Genomic DNA, 21,736 nt, shown 5'->3' with positions numbered 1-21,736 from the left:
CGTTATAAAAATACACTTGATAGCAAGCAGTTGTTCTTATGGCAGGTGATTTTTAATCTTGAGTGAAATATGGACTTGCGTGGTTTTATTTTTACATTGCTACAAGGATTTGACCAAATGTACATGGTCTTTCTAGGTCTTGTTCTGGTTTATGCATAGTTTAAAAAACAGACAACACCTGGAAGCTGATAGTCTGTGAACAGGAAACATCTGTGAGGCTGTTTTAAGATAATTTAAGAGGAGCTGCTGAATGCATGAGTTGTGTCATTCAGCAGAGCTGGATTTTGTTATCAAAGTTCAAGATGGAAAAAAATGTCTTGGGAAAACTTGAGGGCATTTTCCGCTTTAGAAATCAAAACCTCCTAGTACTGTGATGAGGTAGGATGACAAATGTGTATGCTTCTACTTCTTATACTGTTCTATTATAGATTTATTCACTGAAAGGCCCCCAAAATGGCCAATTATAGCCACACTGCAGATCAGATATCTCTTTCTTTTTTTTTTTTTTTTTTTTCTTTTTTAAAATCCCAAAAAAAGAAAGAGCCATAGATAAGTTCCCTGTGTTTAAGAATGAGTCAGATAAATGGAGTCTGGAAGATGAAGTGTTCTTGCCTAAGGTAGGTTGAATGCAGGTTGTTATTTTAATCACTGTCGGTGGTAAATGAGTGTAAAGATCCCTAAGAAAAAAAAACAAAAACACATAGGCCTATTTACAAGACTTAATGCTATCTCTAAAGAAGGAGAATGCCATCATGTTTGAAATAATCCAGCACATAACCCTGTACAAGCCTAATGTTTTTGTTGTTGTTGTGATTTCTCAAACTTCTTTGGAAAATGGAATACACTCATCTCCGATCAAAGTTCTATATGTGCTCTTAAAATAGCTGGTGCAAAAAAATCCCTGAAGTAGCAGAACATGTAGAACCATGTATACTTTACAACTGAAGATGATGACTTCCAAAATCTGCAGTGTCCGAGGCAAGTCGAGAACAATTTTCCTTGACCAAAAAACAAAAAAAACACTCTGCCCTATTTTACTATTTTCTATGCATTGAAATGCAGTATGTGTCCAGACAAAATGTTGATGGGACTGGATCATTGCATGTTAGGGGGAAGTTCTTCACTAGGAGAGTGGCTCGGCCCTGGAACAGGCTGCCCAGGGAGGTTGTGGATGCCCCGTCCTTGAAGGTGTTCAAGACCAGGTTGGACGGGGCCCTGGGCAACCTGATCTAGTAAAGGTGTATGTTTGGTGGCCCTGCCAGGCAGGAGCTTGGAACTACATGATCCTTGATGTCCCTTCCTACCCGGGTCATTCTGTGATTCTGTGTGATTGCTTGCTAATGTTGTTCATATATTCTTTAAAGCAACCTTAGTTAACCAAATACCAACTGGTCCAAACCACTGGAAAATGAATAATCATCTGAAACTTCAGTGGGGAGCACGATCAACTCGGAAGGTTCTGGAGTACAGAGAGGATTAGGCAGAAACATAGTCAGGGCCTGCAAGATGGGGAAATGAGGCATTGGAGATGACAAGACAAAGAAGGATGTGTGAGGAGTTCATTGTAAGCTCAAAAATTAAAAAAAAAACAAACATACTGGAATGAGAGCAGTGGAAAAAAAAAAAAACAACCTAGTGTTTCTTGAGGAGAAAAATTATAAACTTCTTATTCTAGCTTGCTCAGTAGATCTGAGCTTTAGTTGAAGTATCAACCTATTTGTTTCTAAGGATACTGTTGGCTTTTAATGACTTCTGTGGTCTGGTGCTTGAGAAAGGATGCAGGCAGTTCCTACTCAAAGCAGTAGTTCAGCAAAGAATGGTAGGAAAGATGTCAGTCCTCAGTAATTTGTGCCGTTTAGGATAGTGAAGGCTGTGAGGCCACAGACTTAGTAAAAGCCACCTGTTACTTGTGGGTTTATCCACATTTCCTAGGCACTTGTTACAAAGCCTGAGCAACTATTTTGAAAAATAAACGATGATATCAGAAAGAGATGTCATAGTTTTATACTTGTTATGCTCAAATGCCTAAAAAATTTTCTTAAAGAAAGCAAATAGCATGAATTTCATGAAAGATGTGTTCACTTGTCCTACCAGGCGTCAGCTAGGAATGCAAGGTAGCCAGCATACTTTATGTGTAGCAAGCTATATGTACCTGTCATGGATGGAGACTAGAGGTGAACCACCCCAGCAGCTTCAGCTTTTCATCATAGGAGAAATTTCCAGCCGTCTGATTGTTGTGGTCTCCTCTGGACCTGCTCCAGCACCTCCACATTCTTGTGCTGGGAGCCACAGACCTGGATGTAGTACTCCTGATTGGGGCCTCACAAGGGCAGAACAGAGGAAGACAATCACGCCTTTCACCCTGCTGGCCACCTCTCTATATGCAGACCAGGATACTGATGGCCTTTTGTGCTGCAAGTACACATTTCCAAGGAAAGAAATTCTGAAGTCTAAAACATCCATCACCTCAGAACTGTCATGCCATTCTCTCACTCCCTATCCTCAGAATATTGGGAGGAAATATGATGAATGAAAGCTTGAGGTAAGAACAGGATAAACATCTATCACTGGCTAAGCAAACCTGGCATTAAGGGAGATGAATATACTCATAATTAATTGCCTATTGATAACAAATTATCCATGCCCCATTGTTCTCATCAATAGGATAATATTGTCAAACTGCTGGTTTCCATTCTTACAAAGGCTCTCTCTACTAGGACCTGTGATAGCAGAGGTTTCCATGTAGACCATTCCAGCCTGTTCAGGTTGCTGTGGATATCATTACTGGTACTTCAGGAAAGTATTACCCTGTTCTTGAAATATTCAGAACAGTATTGAACTTGAGGAATTAGGACGCAATATTGTAGGAAAAGAAAGTTTTACAACTTTTGTTTATAAAACTTCTTCAGACAGTATTGTTACTATGACCTAGGCCCTCTCTTTTGAAGTCAAAATCAGCTGAGATGACTGACTGTCAGAGAATTTGCACACTTTGCTCCCTTTATTGTTGCCATAATTGCATGCAGGAAGTTTGAAGAACAATACTGAGGGAGCTCATAACATTGACCTTAGTGCTTGCTTACTGATACTCCCATTGTAGCTGTGCAAATAGATAACTTGGTAGGTAACCCAAATTTATTGATCACTTTGGTAGTTCTTGAGTTCTATCACAAAACAGCACAGTTTTGACTATTAATGTTTTCTTCCTTTGTAACAATGTGTTACAGCCATTTTCTAGTTGCTGATAGTCAAATGTCCATTTTATTGTTTCCTCTTCTGAAGTTGTTGCAGTCTGCAGTTGAAAGTACCTCCAAATTGTTTTTAAAAGAGGGTAATGAAGTGCTGGAACAGGTTGCCCAGAAATGTGGTGGAAGCTCTGTCCTGTAGACATTTGAAGGAAGGCTGGACCAGGCTCTGAGCAACCTGATCTTGCTGCAGATGTCCCTGTTCACTGCAGGGCAGCTGGACTAGATGGCCATTAAGGATCCCTTCCAACTCAAATGATTCCATGAAATAATTTATCCTAAAGACACCATGTTCAGTACAGTTCTGCTTTTTGTTTTTTGTTTTAATTAAAAGCAGGTGGTATTTTGTTTTTGTTTTTTAAGACTATTTGAAACCTGGCTTAAATTAAATTATTTTCTATGTGATTCAAGTGATAAACATTGAAGTAGTACTGTTTTCATGACACATCACTCATTTTTAGAAGGTGAATAATAGTGTGGCTTTTTTCACATCACTGATGTTCTAGGCTGGAGATAATTACACTGGCATTTTTGTGCTGCATTTTATGTGCATTTTGAATTGTGGCATGTTATCAGACATTTCTAGCACTCGCTTTATTTGCTTACTTGCTTTCCTATCCCTTTTTAGCTAATGCAAAATTCTGCTTGCTGGCACATTTAAGTTCATGTGCATTTTGCAACCTGTGTCTCCACAGAAGAGACAGCAACAATTTTACTTGCTGTTCCATGAGAGAAATCCACTTCAAAAGATGGAGGGCAGTTGGTTTGAGTTTGTTTGAAAATGCAATCTTTATAATTTCTTGAACAAATGTCTTGCTTCTATTCCAGCCTAGCTCTTAAAGACCTAAACAGTCTTTCACAAGAAACGTTATCCCAGTTGTAGGTCTTCCTGTCCCCGCAGTACAACCTTTGGTGTTGTTTGATTGGTTTTGCATTAGCAGCTGCATTATAAAAAGGCTTTGCATTAAAACAAATTAATTTTTTGGTTTTGTTTATGTTTTTTACTAGGACATCCAAATTCTTCTAGCCCCAGCTGTTTTTCTCCAAGCCCCTACTCCAAGGGAAATGTCAGGCTGTACTTTCCAAGTGCCATGAAAGTCACTCACTACTGCTTGCTTTGCTAGATGTTTAATAGGGAACAGATAATTCAGTCAATTATCAACACTGCCCAGCATCTACATCAGAACCAAATCTGTTTTCATGTATGACAGCCCTCTAAAAATATGCTATACTGCCTGTAGTGATAAAGCAGTGAAGCAGGGCTGTTTGGCTTCTTCTAAGTTAGAACATCTGTCAGGCCAGAGTGCTTTCTTTCTGGTTAGATGCAGAGAGAAGAAGTTTTGTCTGTTCACAACATGAATTCCCTTACTTTTCACCCCTCCACACAAAACAGTTTACAGATTATTGCTTTTGCTTTGACCTCTTGCTGCTTAAAGTGCGCAGGATGAAACTTTCATTTCTTCTGTTTTAGATTTGATGTTTGCAGAAACAAATGTGTCTGTTGGTGTTGACTGGACAGTATCCTTAACTTTCAAAGTCGCTCCCAAACTGTTAGGCTAAAAGCAGTTCAGATGTTTACTGCAAACAGTTCTGACTGAGGTACAGACAGATGTTCACCTGTAACACAGCAGCAGTACTGAGAGAGCTTCCATGTCTGCCTTTGTTTTGTTGATTCCTTTACTAAGACATAACTGCTCAAGCAGTTGTCTCACCGCTGGATTTTTCAAGTTTTGATGTGTTTGTTTTTCCTTTACTTCCAGTTACCTTAAAACACTACTGGAAGTGACTTGTATTAAGCAAAAGTTCAGGAAACTGTCATGTTTAGAGATTAACTGTTTACCCAGCCTAAGCTGAATCCAGTTACTTTATAAACAATTACAGATGTTTTACACGTGGGTATCGCATTAGGTTATGAGTTAATCTCTCCAATATAAACTTGTGTGCTTTTTTCAGGGTTCCCTGAAGGCCTCTTTCAATCTGTCTCTCTAGATGAATCCTGACATTCAGGAAGTATGAGCTACAAGTCCTAGCAGTATATGTGATTGTGGGCCTGACATGAAGTACCCAGGCAGAAGTGAAACGGACTTCACACGTTTTCACAAAGAAAACGAAACTTGAAGAATTAATGGAAGAAATCAAAGTGGAAGCAAGGTTGTTCATGCCAGGCCTACTAAAAGCAAATAAAAGGTATTTAAAGTCAGAGGTGATCGCAGAGAGAATAAGAATGTGGAAAAGCTGGCCATGATTAGGTGTTGCTTATGCACAATTTAGTATAGGCTGATGACTTTGTACCCAGTCAATGAAATCAAGGATGAAAAATCAAGGCCAGGAAAGAAACAAAGCTGTATGTATAACAGTTCTCATGCCATCTGTGCATTTTAAGAGGTGCTAGACAGAAATTTGCTGATACATTCCATTTTGAAGGCAGCGGGGAAGATACTACAAGCATTGTCTGTACTGTTATTTTTCATACAGAAAATCAAAACAGAATTGATTAGTTTTCATGTGGCTTTTGGGAAAAAATAAAAAGACATGGATCTTTGTAATCTGGGCAGCTAAAACATCAAGGCAGGGAGGAAAACATCTTCATTAAAGAAAAGAGTGAAATTATTATAATCACTCAAGGAAAACACTCTTCATAGGTGGAAGGAAAACAATTATACTTTTCATACATCAGCCATCTCTAGTATAGAGAAAGGATGAAATAAAGTATGTTTTTATTGTGAATGTAGTGGACAAATTATTCCTAATTATTGCATCCTGCAAAGGGCATGTTGCTTATGGCTTAAGGAAGCCAGAAAAAGTAGTGAGCTTTGGCTTGCTAGTCTGTGATGAGGCTGATGCCTTGCTTTCACAGAAAAGCAACTGACAGGTTTATTTTGTAGCAGGCTGTAATCTTTCTGTTGGTTAATGCAGTCCCTGTTTTAGTTTCCCACTGCAAGCTCCAATTCACCCTTCAGTTACTCAGAAAATGACCATTATAAATATATATAAGTGTAATTACACAGCACATTTGTGGCAAAGCAGCATATCAGAAGATGCAGATGTGAAGACCATATCTGTATGTCAGACAGTGCCTGCAGTCAGGAAAATTTTAGCATTGCTGTTTCCAGACTGCCCTGCAGTAACAGTGACGTTCATTACAAATGTGAGAGAGAACATTATCACCAACACAGTTTCTTCTGTGGTTGATTGCCTTGTAAGCTTGGCTTAAAAGGTGCAAAACAGGAATCTCATAATGGTTTAAACCACAAGCGTTCAACTTTTTGGCTCACCTCGGCTGCACTAAGTAAAGAGGGATTGTTTTGGGCCACATATAAAATATATATTATAGAATCATAGAATCACCAAGGTTGGAAAAGACCTACAAGATCACCCAGTCCAACCGTTCACCTATTACCAATAGTTCCCACTAAACCACGTCCCTCAACACAACATCCAATCGCTCCTTGAACACCCCCAGGGTCTGTGACTCCACCACCTCCTTGGGCAGTCCATTCCAGTGCCTGACTACCCTTTCTGAGAAGTAATATTTCCTAATGTCCAGCCTGAATCTCCCCTGCTGCAGCTTGAAACCATTCCCTCTAGTCCTATCACTACTGACACAAGAGAAGAGGCCGACCCCCAGCTCACTACAACCTCCCTTCAGGAAGTTATAGAGAGCAATAAGGTCTCCCCCGAGCCTCCTCTTTTCCAGGCTGAACATTGCCAGCTCCTTCAGCCTCTTCTCATAAGGCCTGTGCTCCAGACCCCTCACCAGCTTTGTAGCCCTCCTTTGAACACGTTCCAGGGTCTCGATGTCTTTCTTGCAGTGAGGGGTCCAAAACTGGACACAGTGCTCAAGGTGTGGCAGCACCAGAGCTGAGTACAGGGGGACAATCACCTCTCTGCTCCTGCTGATGTTTCTGATGCAAGCCAGGATGCTGTTGGCCTTCTTGGCTACCTGGGCACACTGTTGAGTCATGTTCAGCCGAGCATCAACCAACACCCCCAGGTCCATTTCCTCTGCACAGTCTTCCAGCCACTCCGCCCCAAGCCTGTAGCGTCGCCTGGGGTTGTATCTGAAGTGCAGGACCCAGCATTTGGTCTTGTTGAACCTCATCCCATTGACTTCAGCCCAGCTCTCCAGCCTGTCCAGACCCCTCTGCAGGGCCTCGCTACCCCCAGGCAGATCCACACTCCCTGCCAATTTGGTGTCATCTGTGAACTTACTGAGGGTGCACTCGATGCCCTCATCCAGGTCATCAATAAAGATATTGAAGAGGACAGGCCCCAAAAGCTGACATATGAGAGCTGTTGTGAAAGCAATGAGCACTTCTGGAGACCAAGCAGTAGATGTGATCACAGTGACAGTGGGTGGCATGTTTCAGCAGTGGTACTCGTTCATTGCTGGTGAAAATGCATACCTAATGGTAGTGACTACGTTAGAAAGTAGTGCTTTGTAGCTGTGAACATGCTCTACCAAATAGTGTTATTGTGCTCTTCGAATCTGTTGCTGTTTCCATGGAAATAAATAGGAGGCATTAGTTTTGCAGTGTATATAAGTAACAGAAAATATTTGTCAATATATATTTTTATTAAAACTTTTTTTTTTTTTAAGTGAACAACAAAAACATAAAACTAGGGGCATTTTTGACCTTGTTTTTGTGAAACTAATGCATCAGTCTGATCCAATGAAAGTGGTTGACATTTTGACTGAGTTCTCAAGGTAATTGTTGGAAAACTTTGGCGTTGGACTCGATGATTTCCCTAGATCCTTCCAACCCACAATTTCTGTGATTGTCTTCTAATATTAAAATTATAAACAGAAACAGAAGGTAACCAAGGTGAAAATGACTTTTCATCTAGTAAAGTAGCATGTTGAGACTGGTGGCTCTGCAGTTCTTAAAAGCTTAGGAAGTCAGCTTTATTGTGAATACCCAGAGCCATTAAGTTACCAGCAATACCAGCATCTTTCCTCTGCCTTTTTGCTTGTGGAATAGATAACTATCATCGTTGATAATAATTTTGTATTTAATTGGCATTCTGGGAGAACAGTCTGTGCAGCAAACAGCCTTCACCCATGTGTTAAACTGGGACAAATTAAACCACTGAGCATAAATGGGGAAAAATGTATCAAATTCATTCAGGCCTCCTTGTATTTCAATGTAACTGAACCAGAGTAAAAACTTGGCCTTTTGGCTGATGCTGCTTTTGGATCTGCTGCTATCTAGTGGGCCCCTGGTGAATTACAGGTACATATATAAAAAACTAGCGGAAGTTAACCTTGGGTTTAGGGGGAAAAGCGCAGCTGTTCAACTTGCATGCAAGCACAGTTATATATTAGCAGCAAAATGGGGGAAAGAAAAAGAATGAAAAAAGGACAATTTTTTTTCCATAGTTAGATTATCCTGGCTGCTTTTCAGCTTCATGAATTCACATGCAGAGCAACAACTTCAATTTGACTTCAAATTAAAATGTAACTAAATGTAGTGTTATTTCTTATGGCTTTGCTCCATGAAGACATAATATGATTTAATTGCTCTGTAGCTGATGGCCAGATATAAAACTGGGATTGGGACAAAATTGACTGGGATAAGAGGCTGGGGTAAGGATAAGAGCAGTTCGCAAGATGCTGTATGTTCCATGTTCTTAAGACTCCTCCTGTGTTGCTATTGCCCAGCTCACTTTACCACAGACCGCTCCGGCCCCCGGGCGCTCTCCGGAATGTCCACGGCGTCCGGGCGGCGGGGCGGGGCCCGGCGGGCGAACTGCAGCCAATGGCGGCTGCTGGCGTCATAGCTCGCCCGTCGGCCTGTCCGGCCCCCTGGTTTGCTGGGCCAGGGTTCGTGACCGGCCATGGCGGCGGCGGTAGCTGCGTGGCTTTGGCCGCTGTTGTGCCTGGCGGCGGTGCCGCCGCTGCTCTCCCCGGGAGCGGCCGGTGAGTAACGGGGTGCGGGGAGCGAGGCAGAGAGACGGCTCGGCGGGACCCTGCTCCACAACATGGCGCAGGGGCGAGGCCGGGGGGTGTCGGAGCCTCCGGAGAGGGGCTGGGGCCGCTCGGTTGTTGTTACTGAGAGTCCATTGCGGCTCTTCTTGGCGGTGCTAAAAGCTCAATGAAGGAAGGCAGCGAGAGTGTAGGTAGTGGCAAATAGCTTTTATTAAACGTGTCGCGCTGGCGGCGCGAGTGGGAAGCGTGAAAAATCTAACATCTTCAAGTGGAAAACCGCAATACCAAAAGCGTTTGAGGGCACGGCACAGTTGAACTGCAGTTGTGGTTTCTGCTTTAAGGAAGAAGGCAGTGAAAAAGTGGTGTATTGGAACGTGACGTAGTGTAGCCCAGCTCCTTGATAAGGCTGATGGTATGACTGAGATAGCAGAAACATTGAATGTTGTCTAGGATGTTCACGAGGTGGCATGTACAGTTAAATGTATGTATTGTCTTAGTAGCCAATGTAAATTCTCTTCATAGGCTGGAAGCTCTAAATTCTTGGGTCTGTGAAGTGTAAGGATTACTCTGAGGGGAAAGTTATGTGATGAAAAATGTCTGAGGCAGTGAAGCAATGCAGTGAGAAAGTTGACTGAGGAACCACTATTTCTGGTTGTGAGTAAAGTGTACACTTAAGTACATCTGACCGGGGGGTTGTTGTTTATTTTGACAATTAATTTGGTCGGTATTGTTTTATTATAAACCCTTTCTCCACCACTATTATTGATATGTTTGCAATCTGATGGCTTTACCGATTACTTAAATGGAACAGTAAATGAAAACTGAAGTTGGTGGAACATGCTGATTAGTGATGGAAGTGATACTGGTCAAATTGACCCAGGAACAGTGTGCAGGGAATCACAGAGTCATAGAATTGCTGAGGTTGCAAAAGACTTTCAAGATCATCAAGTCCAATCTCAGCTTAACCATACTACCCTAACTCTTAACCCACCACTGAATCATGTCCCTGAGCACCTCATCCAGATGGTTTTTAAACACATCGAGGGTTGGTGTCTCAACCATTTCCCTGGGGAGTCTATTCCAGTGCTTTACAACCCTTTCTGTAAAGAATTTTTTCCCGAAACAACCTAAACCCTCGTCCTGTCATCAGTGAGGAGAGGCCAACCTCGCTTTTGCTGCAGCCACATTTCAGGTATTTGAAGAGTGCAAATCTGCACATCCGCCAACTCCCTCATCACTCTAGGGTGCAGTCCATCAGGTCCTATGGACTTGTGGGTGTCCAGCTTATGGAGCAGGTCCAAAACCATCTCGTCATGGATTGTGCAGGCCTACTCTGTTCCCCATCCCCATCTACCAGCACTGGGGGCTGTGTGCCCAGAGAGCAACTAGTCTTACTATTGAAGACTGAGGAAAAGAAGGCATTAAGTACTTCAGCCTTTTCCTGATCCTTGGTCAGTGTCTTCTACTCTGCATCCGTCAGGGAGTGGAGATTCTCCCTAGCCATCTTCTTACTGTTGATGTATTTATAAGCATATGTTTCATATTATATATATTGTTTACCTTAGTGGACAAGTTCAGTTCTAGCTAGGCTTTGGCCATTCTATTTTTATCCCCTCACCACTTCTCTGTATATTTCAAACCTCATAAGTTGCTTGCCCCCTCTTCCAAAGACCATAAACTTTCCTTTTGTTCCTGAGTTCCAGCCAAAGGTCTCTGTTCAGCCAATCTGGTCTCCTTGCCCATCAGCTCATCTTCTGTGACTTGGGGATGGTCAGCTCCTGCACCTTTAAAATTACTTCCTTAAAGTATTCTCAGTCTTCCTGGGCTCCCATGCCATCCAGAACTACCTCCCAAGGGACCTTTTCAACCATGGTGCAAAAGAGACCAAAATCTGCCCAAGGTGGCAGTTCTGTTGACTCCCCTCCGTGGTTCAGCAAGTATTAAGAAATCTAGCATCTCGTGATCACTCTGCCCCAGGTTGCCTCCAACCTTTACATCCCCCACAAGACCTTCTCTGTTAACAAACAGCAGGTCCAGGATTTTGCTTCCCCTTGTTGGCTCCTTCACCAGCTGCATCAGGAAGTTATCTCCCACACACTCTAGGAACCTCCAGGACTGTTCCCTATCTTTTTGATATGTTTGTTCCCTATGTTTGTGTTTTGTTGTTTTGCTTTCTGGAAGGGAAAATTTTTCACAGTAATCAGTGGACCAGACAGGTTGTTCTGATTCATCATCCATCAGCTCAGTAATTCTCTTCAGAGGAGATGGTAAAGTACTTCAAGTCTTTTAAACGCCATCTTCCCTTTCCTGCTTTTCCATAGGTCTGTCTTGTTGTTACCATGCGAAGGACAATCTAATGTGCCGGGATGTTTGTGAGCAGGTAAGCTTAATGTGTTATTTACCTCTCAGAGTTAAAACCATGCTTTTAGAGAATGGTTTAGCAAAAATAATGGTATAAGTAAGGAACTATCTATGTGTAAGTACTGCATGTGAATCACAGAACATAATATTGTTATCTAAATGAGAACATAAAGGTTTAGTGTGTAGTCTTCTTCCCTTTCAAAGTGGATTCTTCATCAGGTTCTGGTGAAGTTCAGGAGACATGGAGTTAAAACTTGAATTCAGGATTTTGCCAAGAAGTGATAAACATGTAGGAAAATGTGAGGGATGAGGATAATTTACGAAATTTCTGGATCATGTGCTTTTTTGAGAATTTCAAATGAAGAGCAAAGTGTTGGTGCTATTTTTTTTCTCCTAGTTGTTGCTTCTTAACTAACAGTGAGATATTCATTATGTTGTCTGCGAATGCAGCAAAAATGCACTTACTCTGTTCATACAGTAATAGAGCTGTTTATGTTGAACCCAAACTTGAAAAACGCTTTCAATAACTTTTGTTTAGATTTGTAGCTTTGGATAATACATTGTACTCTTAGTGTGCATGTGTATTTATTTATGTAATTGTATGTACCAAGGTTTTTTTTATTAAAAAAACTATACATACACATGCACAAATTTAGTATCAAATTAGTGCCCTTGCATCATAGCTACCTCCTTTTTTTTTTTTTATACATACTACCTGTTTTGAAGCTATCAAGCACTGACCCTGATTATGGTTTAAGTCTTATTTACTAGAATTTAATACTGAAAATTTTGTTTAAATTGCTCTTTTGCCTTTTTGATATAGAGTTCAGCCAAATCCCCTTTCAGCTTCCCTATTTGTCTTAAGACGCCTTAAGATCCTATATTTATGCTTTTAGACCTTACAGCTTAATTTTCTGTCTTTGAATACAGGTAAACACTTTACTATAAACAAAATAACACTTAGTTGAAGAAATGTTCAAACTTTTATGGTAAGAAACAGTTAGCAAATGGCAAGTTTGGCCGCTGTGTTGAGATAGCATTTGGAATAATCTATTCAGTTTTTTCTTATCTTTCACTAACTTGAAGTTCCTACTAGCTCCTCCTGTTAGCTCTTCATAAGGTCTTGAGCTTTTCATTGTCAAATTTCATCTTGTTTCTGCTGCACGATTTCTAATTAGCATGGAGGGGTTTTTGTATTATTTACCTGGTTGGTTTGTTCTGGTTGTGTTGTTTTTATGGTCTTGCCTCATCTGGATGGGATCTGTCAACTCGTGGAAGGAAAGATTGCCAGATTATATGGTTATTGCATATTAAAATTGGTGTCTTCTGAAAGTAGGAAAAGGTTTATATATCTATCTTTGGATAAGCACCTCAGTAATAGATCTTGAGTCTTGCATTGGCAAGACTCTGAGAAAGAACAGACTCTGTCAAGGAGCCATATGTACTTAACTCATGGGTTGATAACAGTACCACCAGAACAAAGACTTCCTTCTGTATGGGATGGAGGGAATCCTCGCCTGACTAGACTTGCTTCCTCATCAGGTTTGGTTTCTGGGGGCTTAAGATGTTGCAGAAATTTCCAGGTTTGTCCTTGACTATTTATGTTCATGTGCTGATCTGCTTGGATATCAGTGCTCCTGAGAAAAGCCTCACATGGATAAGGGGCAGCTACGAACACTTTCCTGCATGTTTGGAATAAAGGCTTGGGTAAGATTTAGGAATCCTGATAAATACTTTTTCAAATACTTTGTGTCACAGATTAAATGGTTACCCAGCATGGGAGTATATAGTGATCACAACAGTGAATATTATATATAGACATCTATATATAGACAGACAATATATTGTGACACTTTCTTTTCTCGGACAACATTATACTTTTCTCAGACTATTTTTTCTTTCACCTAGAACAGCCAGTTGCTGTAGCTGATTACTGCTTTATGAGAATGTTTTCCTAGTTCTGTGTACTGTTTTTCTCCTTTCCAGCTAATAAGCTGCTGTTACAGTTGCTTGTTTATGTCTTTATTGGTGGTAGGTATATTCAGAATGTCTTTGGTTCTGCACTTCAGAGATGCCACCTGAATGTCAGAGATGCCATTCTTGTGGATGCTCTTAGTTCACAGGCCTTGTTCCCAGACTGGCAGAAATGTTTTTCTGCCAGCTTGTCTTTTTGTGTCTCGAACTCCAGCATCTTTGTGACTTTTCATGTTTGTCTGTTGCATGGATGTGGTATTGCAGATATGGCTTCTTCAGTGCCTTATGAAAGGGAATGGTTGTCAATGACCTGTTGATAATGCTGTTGCTAATGAGGATTAGTATGTTGTTATCTTTCATTGCTGCATTGGTGCGCTGCTAACTCACGTTCAGCTTGCTATCAACCTGAACCTCAACGCCCTTCTCTGCAAAGCTGTTCTTTAGCCAGTGAGCACCCAGCCTGTACTGTTGCATAGTATTTTTCTGTTCCAGCTGTAAGATTCTTTATTTGCATCGGAACCTCCTGAGTTTCCTTTCAGTTCATTACTACACTGATTGAACTCATTGCTCATTGAAACCAATCTGAGTAGCAGCTCCACTCCTTGATATATTAATGACACTCTCAGTTTAGGACCATCTGCATACTTCCTGAGGATTATTTCTGTAAAGTGATGAAACAGTATTGGTGTAATTGCTGTTGTGTATCACTTCTAAGAGACCAGCACCTAGATAATTGAACTGCTGGCTACTAATTTTTGAGGCCTGCTGTCTGGGCAGTTTGTCATCCACCTTACAGTCCTTGCATCTCATCCACATTTCACTGATTTGGCTGTAAAATACTGAAAGAGACCATGTAAAAGCCTTTTTAATGTAAGAATAAGCAACATACACAGTTTTTCACTTCCTTACTGAATTAGTCTTTATCTTATGGGAAGCTGTCAGGCTAAATTTGCTGTAGGTGTGTGCCTGTGCTGAATGTTGTGATTGTTGCTGGTCACCTTTCTTGTACTTCAGGTGCCCTGATGTGGCTTCCAGGAGGATTTACTCCACAATTCTATGTGTGGTGAGCAGCCTCTATTTCCACAAATTATCCTTGTTGCCTTTCTTATGGATATGAAGTTTACCTTTTTTCCAATCATTAGGAACTTTGTCCTATTGCCATAATTGTTCAAAAGTGATAGTATTCTGCCTTGCAATGATAGTAGTCACCTTTTCACATCCCATGAACTTCTGGATGATCAGTTTGATGAGATGATGCTTGATCTTGCTCAACTGTTTATTTGCCTTTGTTTATTTTGACAGCATCTTTACCTTCTGTTCATGTTTATTCCATAATAGTAGCTTTCTTTTTTTTTCCCCCTTCTGGAAGGAGTTAGTTGCCTGAGGTTGTGCAAGAAGATTAGTTAAGTAAACAGAGTTGTATGATACATTAAGCATAATTTCTTTATGTTTTTCACACTGCCAATTTCATAGAAACTTCCAGATGTAAAAGTTTTATGAGAAAATTCTAAACATAAAAATTCCTCCTTCACAGAAGTATTTGGATGGCTATAAATATATGAGAGAAAATCTTAAATGTGTATTCTTTACATGCTGACTATTAGCAGAAGTTGTCAAAAGGTAGACAGTGAAACTAAAAACAGAAGACATCAATTGATATTCAATGTAGGGTTACATTTTCTGTGTGTTTTGCTTCTTACAGATTTTGTCTTCTAAGAGTGATTCTCGTTTAAAACATTTACTGCAGCGGGCACCTGAATATTGTCCAGAATCAATGGTAAGGCTTGCTAGATTTTTTAAGAAGATAACAAAAACCACTAATATTAACAGAGTTTTGCTTACAAAAGGAAAATTTCAAATTAGCTTGCAGAGTTATTTTCTATCTGAGTTTTGAGCTTGCAAATGTTTTCAAGATTTTTCTTTGTTACAAAGGCTAGAAGAGTTCTTAAACTGAGATTTGATCCTCAAAGTAAAAACTTGTCTACTGTGTTACTTGGTGGTCATGTAAACTATGAAATGGAATGAAAACCATCTGATATTATGAAAAATTGCACTGTGTGATTGTCATTTAGAAGTTAATAGCAGTGATTGACGATCAAGAACATGTGATCCAGTTTGTATGGGGCAAAACTATCAGGTCTTGATTATACAAAGGCATGGACGTCTGTATAGCTGCTCTGAATGGTCTGTAGGCATTTCTGACAACCTGAAAAAGGGCTTTTATTGGATCATGGTTTCCTAAAAGTTCTGCAGTGTATTAAAATGCACATATATATCTACTCCTATCTCTGTGGTGGAAATGATCTTCTGTATGAAGAGATGAGTGCTAGCATTGATGTTACCACAAGAGAAGACTCTAGAATTAACTTAAAATATCTCGACTTGTTTGTTTTTAAAAAGATTTTATTTCTGTCTTGTAATTTTTGTTACTTCTAAATAGTATCAATGCTGTTTCCATCTATTAGGAGTGGTAAATCTGAGTCTGTCATTTTGCAGGCTTCTTCCCATAATGTATTTGCTTATAGATCCCTTTCTCCTGTGCCTCAAAAATATGTTTCTCAAGGCTTGGTTTCTGTGGATCACCAGCTCTAAAACCTTGGGAAATTGTAGACATCTGATGGCATGAGTAAAATCGGTGGTAGGATAACATATCAAAGTGGTATGTAGCTTTGGTACTGTTTGGTACTTTTTTTTCTTGCTCTCCAATGGGGAGAATGTGACTTGTCTGTACGGTAGATAGTAGACTTTTAGAAGACAGTACCAGAGAGTATATGAAATAGGAAAATGATTGATGCGGTATATATGTATTTTTTAAACTCCCAATTACCATCTTTATAAATGGTAAGTTTGCTATCTAGAGTGTATCTGAATGTTGCTGCACTAGTAATATTTTTAAACATTTTTAAAGACTTCTACTTATGAAGTAGTTGACAGTTCATCTTAGTGCCATGTTTGCTGCTTTCAGATGACACTCCACTTTGCTGGAAAGGTATTCTAGTGACATTCCGCAGAAGAGTAAATAGATTGTAAATGTAATCAATGGGTCTATTTTCTGGCATACTGATTACAGATGCTATCTCAACTCTTTCAGGTAATATAAGAGTTTTGCCTGATAGTAAGTGATACATTAATTGCCAAAATGAGATACTATTATTTTTTCATGAAATAAAGGAAATCAGTTGAACTAAAGGAGCAGAACTAGTAGAAGTGGCAGCTCTAATGTTTTTCTTTCGAGCTGATTTTGCCTCTTCTCTGAAGTGGGAAACTCCCACAGATGGAGAAGATCATTTTAGAACATTAGATACAGATGGATTGTAAGTTTGGAAAGTTGGTAATTCCTGTGTTGACAGAGTCATTACGTGACAATACAGGTTGCTTGTGTGGTTTAATTGAACTTTTCTCCTCAGAAATATTTAACGCTATTTCATTTAAAGCCCCTTTAAGACTTCTAATTTGCCTTTGAATGCTGCAGAATTTTCCTCTTATTTCACCTATTTAGACTTTTCCCAGTGCTTGTTCAAAAAAGTTTGATTTCAGTTAGATTGCACTAAAATACATCCCCAAAACTGAACACAGTATTTGAGGTGCAGCCTCAGCAGTGCTGAATTCTTGAGTTCTTACCTTAGATTTAATCCTTCTACTGCCTAAACCTTGTTATTCCAAGACATTTGTGTATTTTGTTGAGTGAGTATCATAATATTTGTGAGTATATGTACTTGTGTCATTTTTAATTAGAATGCAGTAAAAGCGTGTTTAAGCATTGTAAGATTTCAGTTGTTGGACATTAATCATCAAACATACGCTGTAGGGAAAATTCCATACCTTTTATTTTTTCAGCATTTTACTGCAGCACACCCACTGTTATGTGCTTCCTTCTGATAAAGTAAATTACCATAGAATTGGTTGGAAAAGACCTCTAAGATCATCTAACTGTCAACCCATCAACACCAGGCCCTCTAATTAATGTTCCTCAGTGCCACATCTACTCTTTCCTTGAAAACCTCCAGGGACAGTGACTCCACCACTTCCCTGGACAGGCTCTTCCAATGCTTGAGCACTCTTCCAGAGAAATTTACCTAAAATTTATCCTGAACCTCCCCTAAAGCAACTTAAGACCATTGCCTCTCATTCTGTCACTGTTACCTGGGAGAAGAAACCTATATCTGCCTTGCTACAACCTCCTTTCAGGTAGGTGTAGAGTGATAAGGTTTCCCCTGAGCCTTCTCTTCTCTAGACTAAATAATTCCACTTCCCTCTGCCATTCCCCATAAGGCTTCTGCTCCGGACACTTCACCAGCTTTATTGCCCTTCTTTGGACAAGCTCCAGGGCCTCTGTGTCTTTCTTGTAATGAGGGGCCCAAAACTGAACACAGTATTGAGGTACAGCCTCACCAGTGCTGAGTATCTAAATTCTTACCTTAGGTTGAATCCTTCCTCTACTAACTAGCTGTGATAGAATGGCATCTGACCTGAGAGTTCTCTTATGTTAGCCCTACAGTAAAGAATCCCCCATAATCATTTCAGCCAAGTAGTCTTGTTAATACTAGTAATGAGGGATGAGGAGATGTTGCTGTTTAGAAGGAAAAAAAAACAAACAAACAGGAATCTACTGGAAAGGAGTGGTAGGGTAACAAGCTTCTTAAAAGGTCTGGATCCTAGATAAGCTTTTTTTCTTTTAAAACAGTGACTACTTTGTTTTCTAAATTCTGATGGGAAAAGTTGACTATCTAGCTTAGGTGATATCATAAGAGTATGTTCTCCACCTACAAAAATGCTGCTAGTGATTAGGTACTCTGTAGATGACAATGTTCTTTTCAAAGCAAGTGAGTGGTACATAGCTTATATAACTTGTTCTGCTTAGAAGACAGTGTAGATACAAATATTCCATCGGAATAACTCTTTTAGAACACAAGGATAAATTACTGAAAATGTAATTTTGTGTACGCTAAAAGCACTTTTATTCTGTAGACTGATTACTGTCTTTTTGTATTTTAATTTTCAGGGAGAAGTTTGGGGTTGTATAAATTCTTCTTTGCCAGGTAAGAAATACTAGTTTACTATTCAGTTGTGATGCTTTTTCCCTAAATGTGTTTGTGTTCTGACTGCTCCCTGCACCTGTAGGTTTCATGATGGCTTAACTTTCTTTAGGCTTCTGTTGCAAACTGTGTTTTGATTCTAGTTTCTTTTAGTCTACCCAGGGTTATCTGAGCATCTTCTTAAAATGCTTCTTTTCTTTTCCTAGTTGGAAAAAATGTAATATGTCTTGTTGTGATTAAATGGCTATGCTTCTGTGATCCACCTGGGAAATACCAGGGAATTCCTTTCCTTTAAAGGCTTTCGATTATTTGTAGTTTGAATATACCTTAACGTGATGTAAAAATAAATAAATATGATGTTGTTGCAACTTGATGTAACTGCAGTATCATTGTGTGTGTTTGGGGGGGGCGGGAAATAAAAGAGTAATAGGAAAGAGTAAGAACTGGACAAAAATAATTTAAGGTATGCAGATGCTGAGATCATGAACCATATTGCTTGGTAAAAGCAGATTTGTGAAGTTAAAGCATTGATTGAAAGATGAGACATGAGACTTTTCTGTTAAAAGGAGAGGACAAAACTAGATGAATGTGGATTTAACTAGTGCTGTTGTATTTATGTGTTATTCTCAAAGGTTTAAGTGAAACTAGTATGTTATTGGTTGAAAAGTGGCACTAAGTAACAAAGAGGATATAGCAGTTTTAGATCTATTCAGATTTTTGCCACTGTTTCAGAGGCAAATCTAAGTCACATGCAGAGAGATTTGCTGCCTTAGTATGAGTGAAACTGGTAAAACGTGTAATTTCTTAAAGAGCTGTAATAATTTTGTCTCACCTAAGAACTTTTAACTCTTTAGTTGCTACTGGTGTTCCTCACCAGGAGTATTCTCTGCAATTTGGGGGACACAAGATAAGGAGAACATAGAACTGTTAGAGAGCATCCAAAGGAGCATTTTGAAGGTGGTGAAGTGTCTAGAGGGCAGGACATATGAGGAGCAACTGAAGTCACTTAGTTTGTTCAACCCAGAGAAGAGACTGAGGGGAGACCTTATCACTACTTGTGTCTCACTCACGAGGGAAGCAGAGGTACAGACACTGATCTCTTCCCTGGTGACAGTGACAGAGCATCAGGGGAGGGTCAGGCTGGGTCAGAGAAAAGTTCTTGACTGAGGGGTGACTGAGCACATTGGAACAAGAACCCCAGGGCAGTGATCACAGTCCTACGCCTACCAGAGTTAAAGAAGCATGTAGACAATGTTCTCAGAAATACAGTCTGAATTTTGGGTTGTCTTTTGTTGAGCAATGAGTTGGGCACAGTCCTCTTGGATCCTTTCCAACCCAGCATATCCTATGAGTCTATAATATTATAATACCTAGACTTCATTGTATACAGTTGAGTGGTAATGATTTTACTCTATGTACGCAATGTACATTTTAGTTTGAAATTGAGGTTTGTGTAACCACTTCCTAATTGTCTTTCTGGGCTGTCTGGACTGATGTGAGACTTCTTCAGTTTCTATATAGTAGGATTTTATTATCCTCTAACATACAGGGAGAAGCTCCTTCCTCAGTAGTGATAAAAATCATTCTCTTCTGTGGTTGGTTTTTTTGTTTGTTTGTTTGTTTTTTGTTGTTTTTTTTAAACATCCTCATAGACAAACTGGTAAACATGGATTGGATAAGTGGACAACGAAGATGGATAGAAAACTGGCTCAAAAGTTTACTATTAGTGGTACAAAGTGTTCCTGGAGGCCAGGACCAAGGGGTCAATACTAGTTTTAACATTTTCATTAATGATGGTACAGTGTGCACCCTCAGCATGTTTGCAGATGATACAAAATGGGAAGGAGTGTTGATAGAGCAGAAAGTTGTTCTCTGCATCGATGATGTCCTCATGTTGGGCAACATTTTTGAGAAAGGGAAGAAAATAATTCATATCCTTCTAAAAGCTGGTTTTGTCATCGTGCAAAATAAGGTCAGGAGACTTTCACAGGGGATCCAGTGCTTAGGAATAAAATAGCAAGATGGATGTTTTTAGATCACAATGGATGTGATCAATAAAATAATTGTTACATCTCAACCAGCTTACCAAAAGGAAACACAATCTTTCTTGGGTGTTGTGGGCTTCTGGAGGACGCATATTCTGGATTACAGTCTGTAAACCCGGTCTATCAGGTGACCCAGAAGAAAACTGCTTTAACATAGGGCCCTGAGGAACAGCAAGCCTTTGAACAAATTAAACTGGAGATAACTCATACAGTAGTCCTCCGGCTTGGAAGGACAAAGTGGAAAAAACATGCTCTACACTGCAGCCAGGGAGAATGGTCACACTTGGAGCCTCAGACAGACTCAAGGTTGACTCCTAGGGTTTTGGAGTCGAAGATACTGGGGATCTGAGCCCCTCTGTACTGCAACTGAAAGGAGCTTAGCAGCATATGAAGTTGTCTGCTTATGCTGGGCTGGATGTTCCCCTCCACACTTTATGCAGCTAATGCTACATGGAGTAAATGGATCACAATGATCACACAGTGGGCTTGGACTGGGAATCCCAGTCATCTCAGAATCTTAGAATTGATTATAGACTGGCTTAAAGGCAAAGAATTTGGAGTATCATCACGAAAGGAGGTGATATGTTGAAGAGGCTTCAGTGCACAATGAACTGCCAGACAATGTGAAGAAATAGATCTTGTTCAGTGATGGGTTCTGTTGCATTATGGAAAAGCTTTGGAGGTGGAAGGCTGCTGTATGGTGTCCTACATGACAAGCTGCAGAAGCTTCTGAAGGAAAGGGTGTATCAAACCAATTTGCAGAAGTGAAGGCCATCCAGCTGGCTTTAGACATTGCTAAACAGAATAAATGGCTCGACTTCTGCATGGACTCCTGGATGGTGGCAAATTCCCTGTCATGGAACTATTTTCCTTTTCTCTGTCTTAGTAAACAGTTTTATCTCAGCGCAAGAGTTCTGTGTTTTTTATGGTTTTTTGTTGCTGTTCGTTTTAAAAAATTTTTTAAATTTTAAAATTTAAATTTTCTGTCCCATCTAACTGGGAAGGAGAGAAATGAGCAGCTATGTGGTGCTCAGCCACCTGCCAGATTAAACCACAACCGTGTTCTGTTAACTTTCTTTTATAGCTTATCCTCAAAAAACAAAACTATGTTGTGTTTTATTGTCCTTGCCAGTACAATATTATAAG

General features: G+C 40.0%; 1 protein-coding gene across 3 annotated transcripts in view; it reads left to right on the top strand.

Moving 5' to 3' along the window:
* The first annotated feature begins 9,033 nt into the window (after window positions 1–9,033).
* The window catches only part of RECK (reversion inducing cysteine rich protein with kazal motifs), a 52,070-nt gene continuing 39,367 nt past the window's right edge, over window positions 9,034–21,736 (top strand). For 2 of the 3 annotated variants that reach the window (XM_015854844.2, XM_032442530.1), the window contains exons 1-4: window positions 9,034–9,165; window positions 11,496–11,554; window positions 15,212–15,286; window positions 18,512–18,548. In XM_015854844.2, the coding sequence (XP_015710330.1) occupies window positions 9,084–9,165; window positions 11,496–11,554; window positions 15,212–15,286; window positions 18,512–18,548 (253 nt within the window). In that variant the 5' untranslated portion in view covers window positions 9,034–9,083. Of the gene's footprint in view, window positions 9,166–11,495; window positions 11,555–14,523; window positions 14,573–15,211; window positions 15,287–18,511; window positions 18,549–21,736 lie in introns of all 3 variants that reach the window. The other variant, XM_032442531.1, reaches the window with a different exon arrangement.

Source organism: Coturnix japonica, chromosome 2, assembly GCF_001577835.2.
Source record: "Coturnix japonica isolate 7356 chromosome 2, Coturnix japonica 2.1, whole genome shotgun sequence".
Classification (NCBI taxonomy): Eukaryota; Metazoa; Chordata; class Aves; order Galliformes; family Phasianidae; genus Coturnix; species Coturnix japonica.
This window is presented reverse-complemented; position numbering and strand designations above follow the sequence as displayed.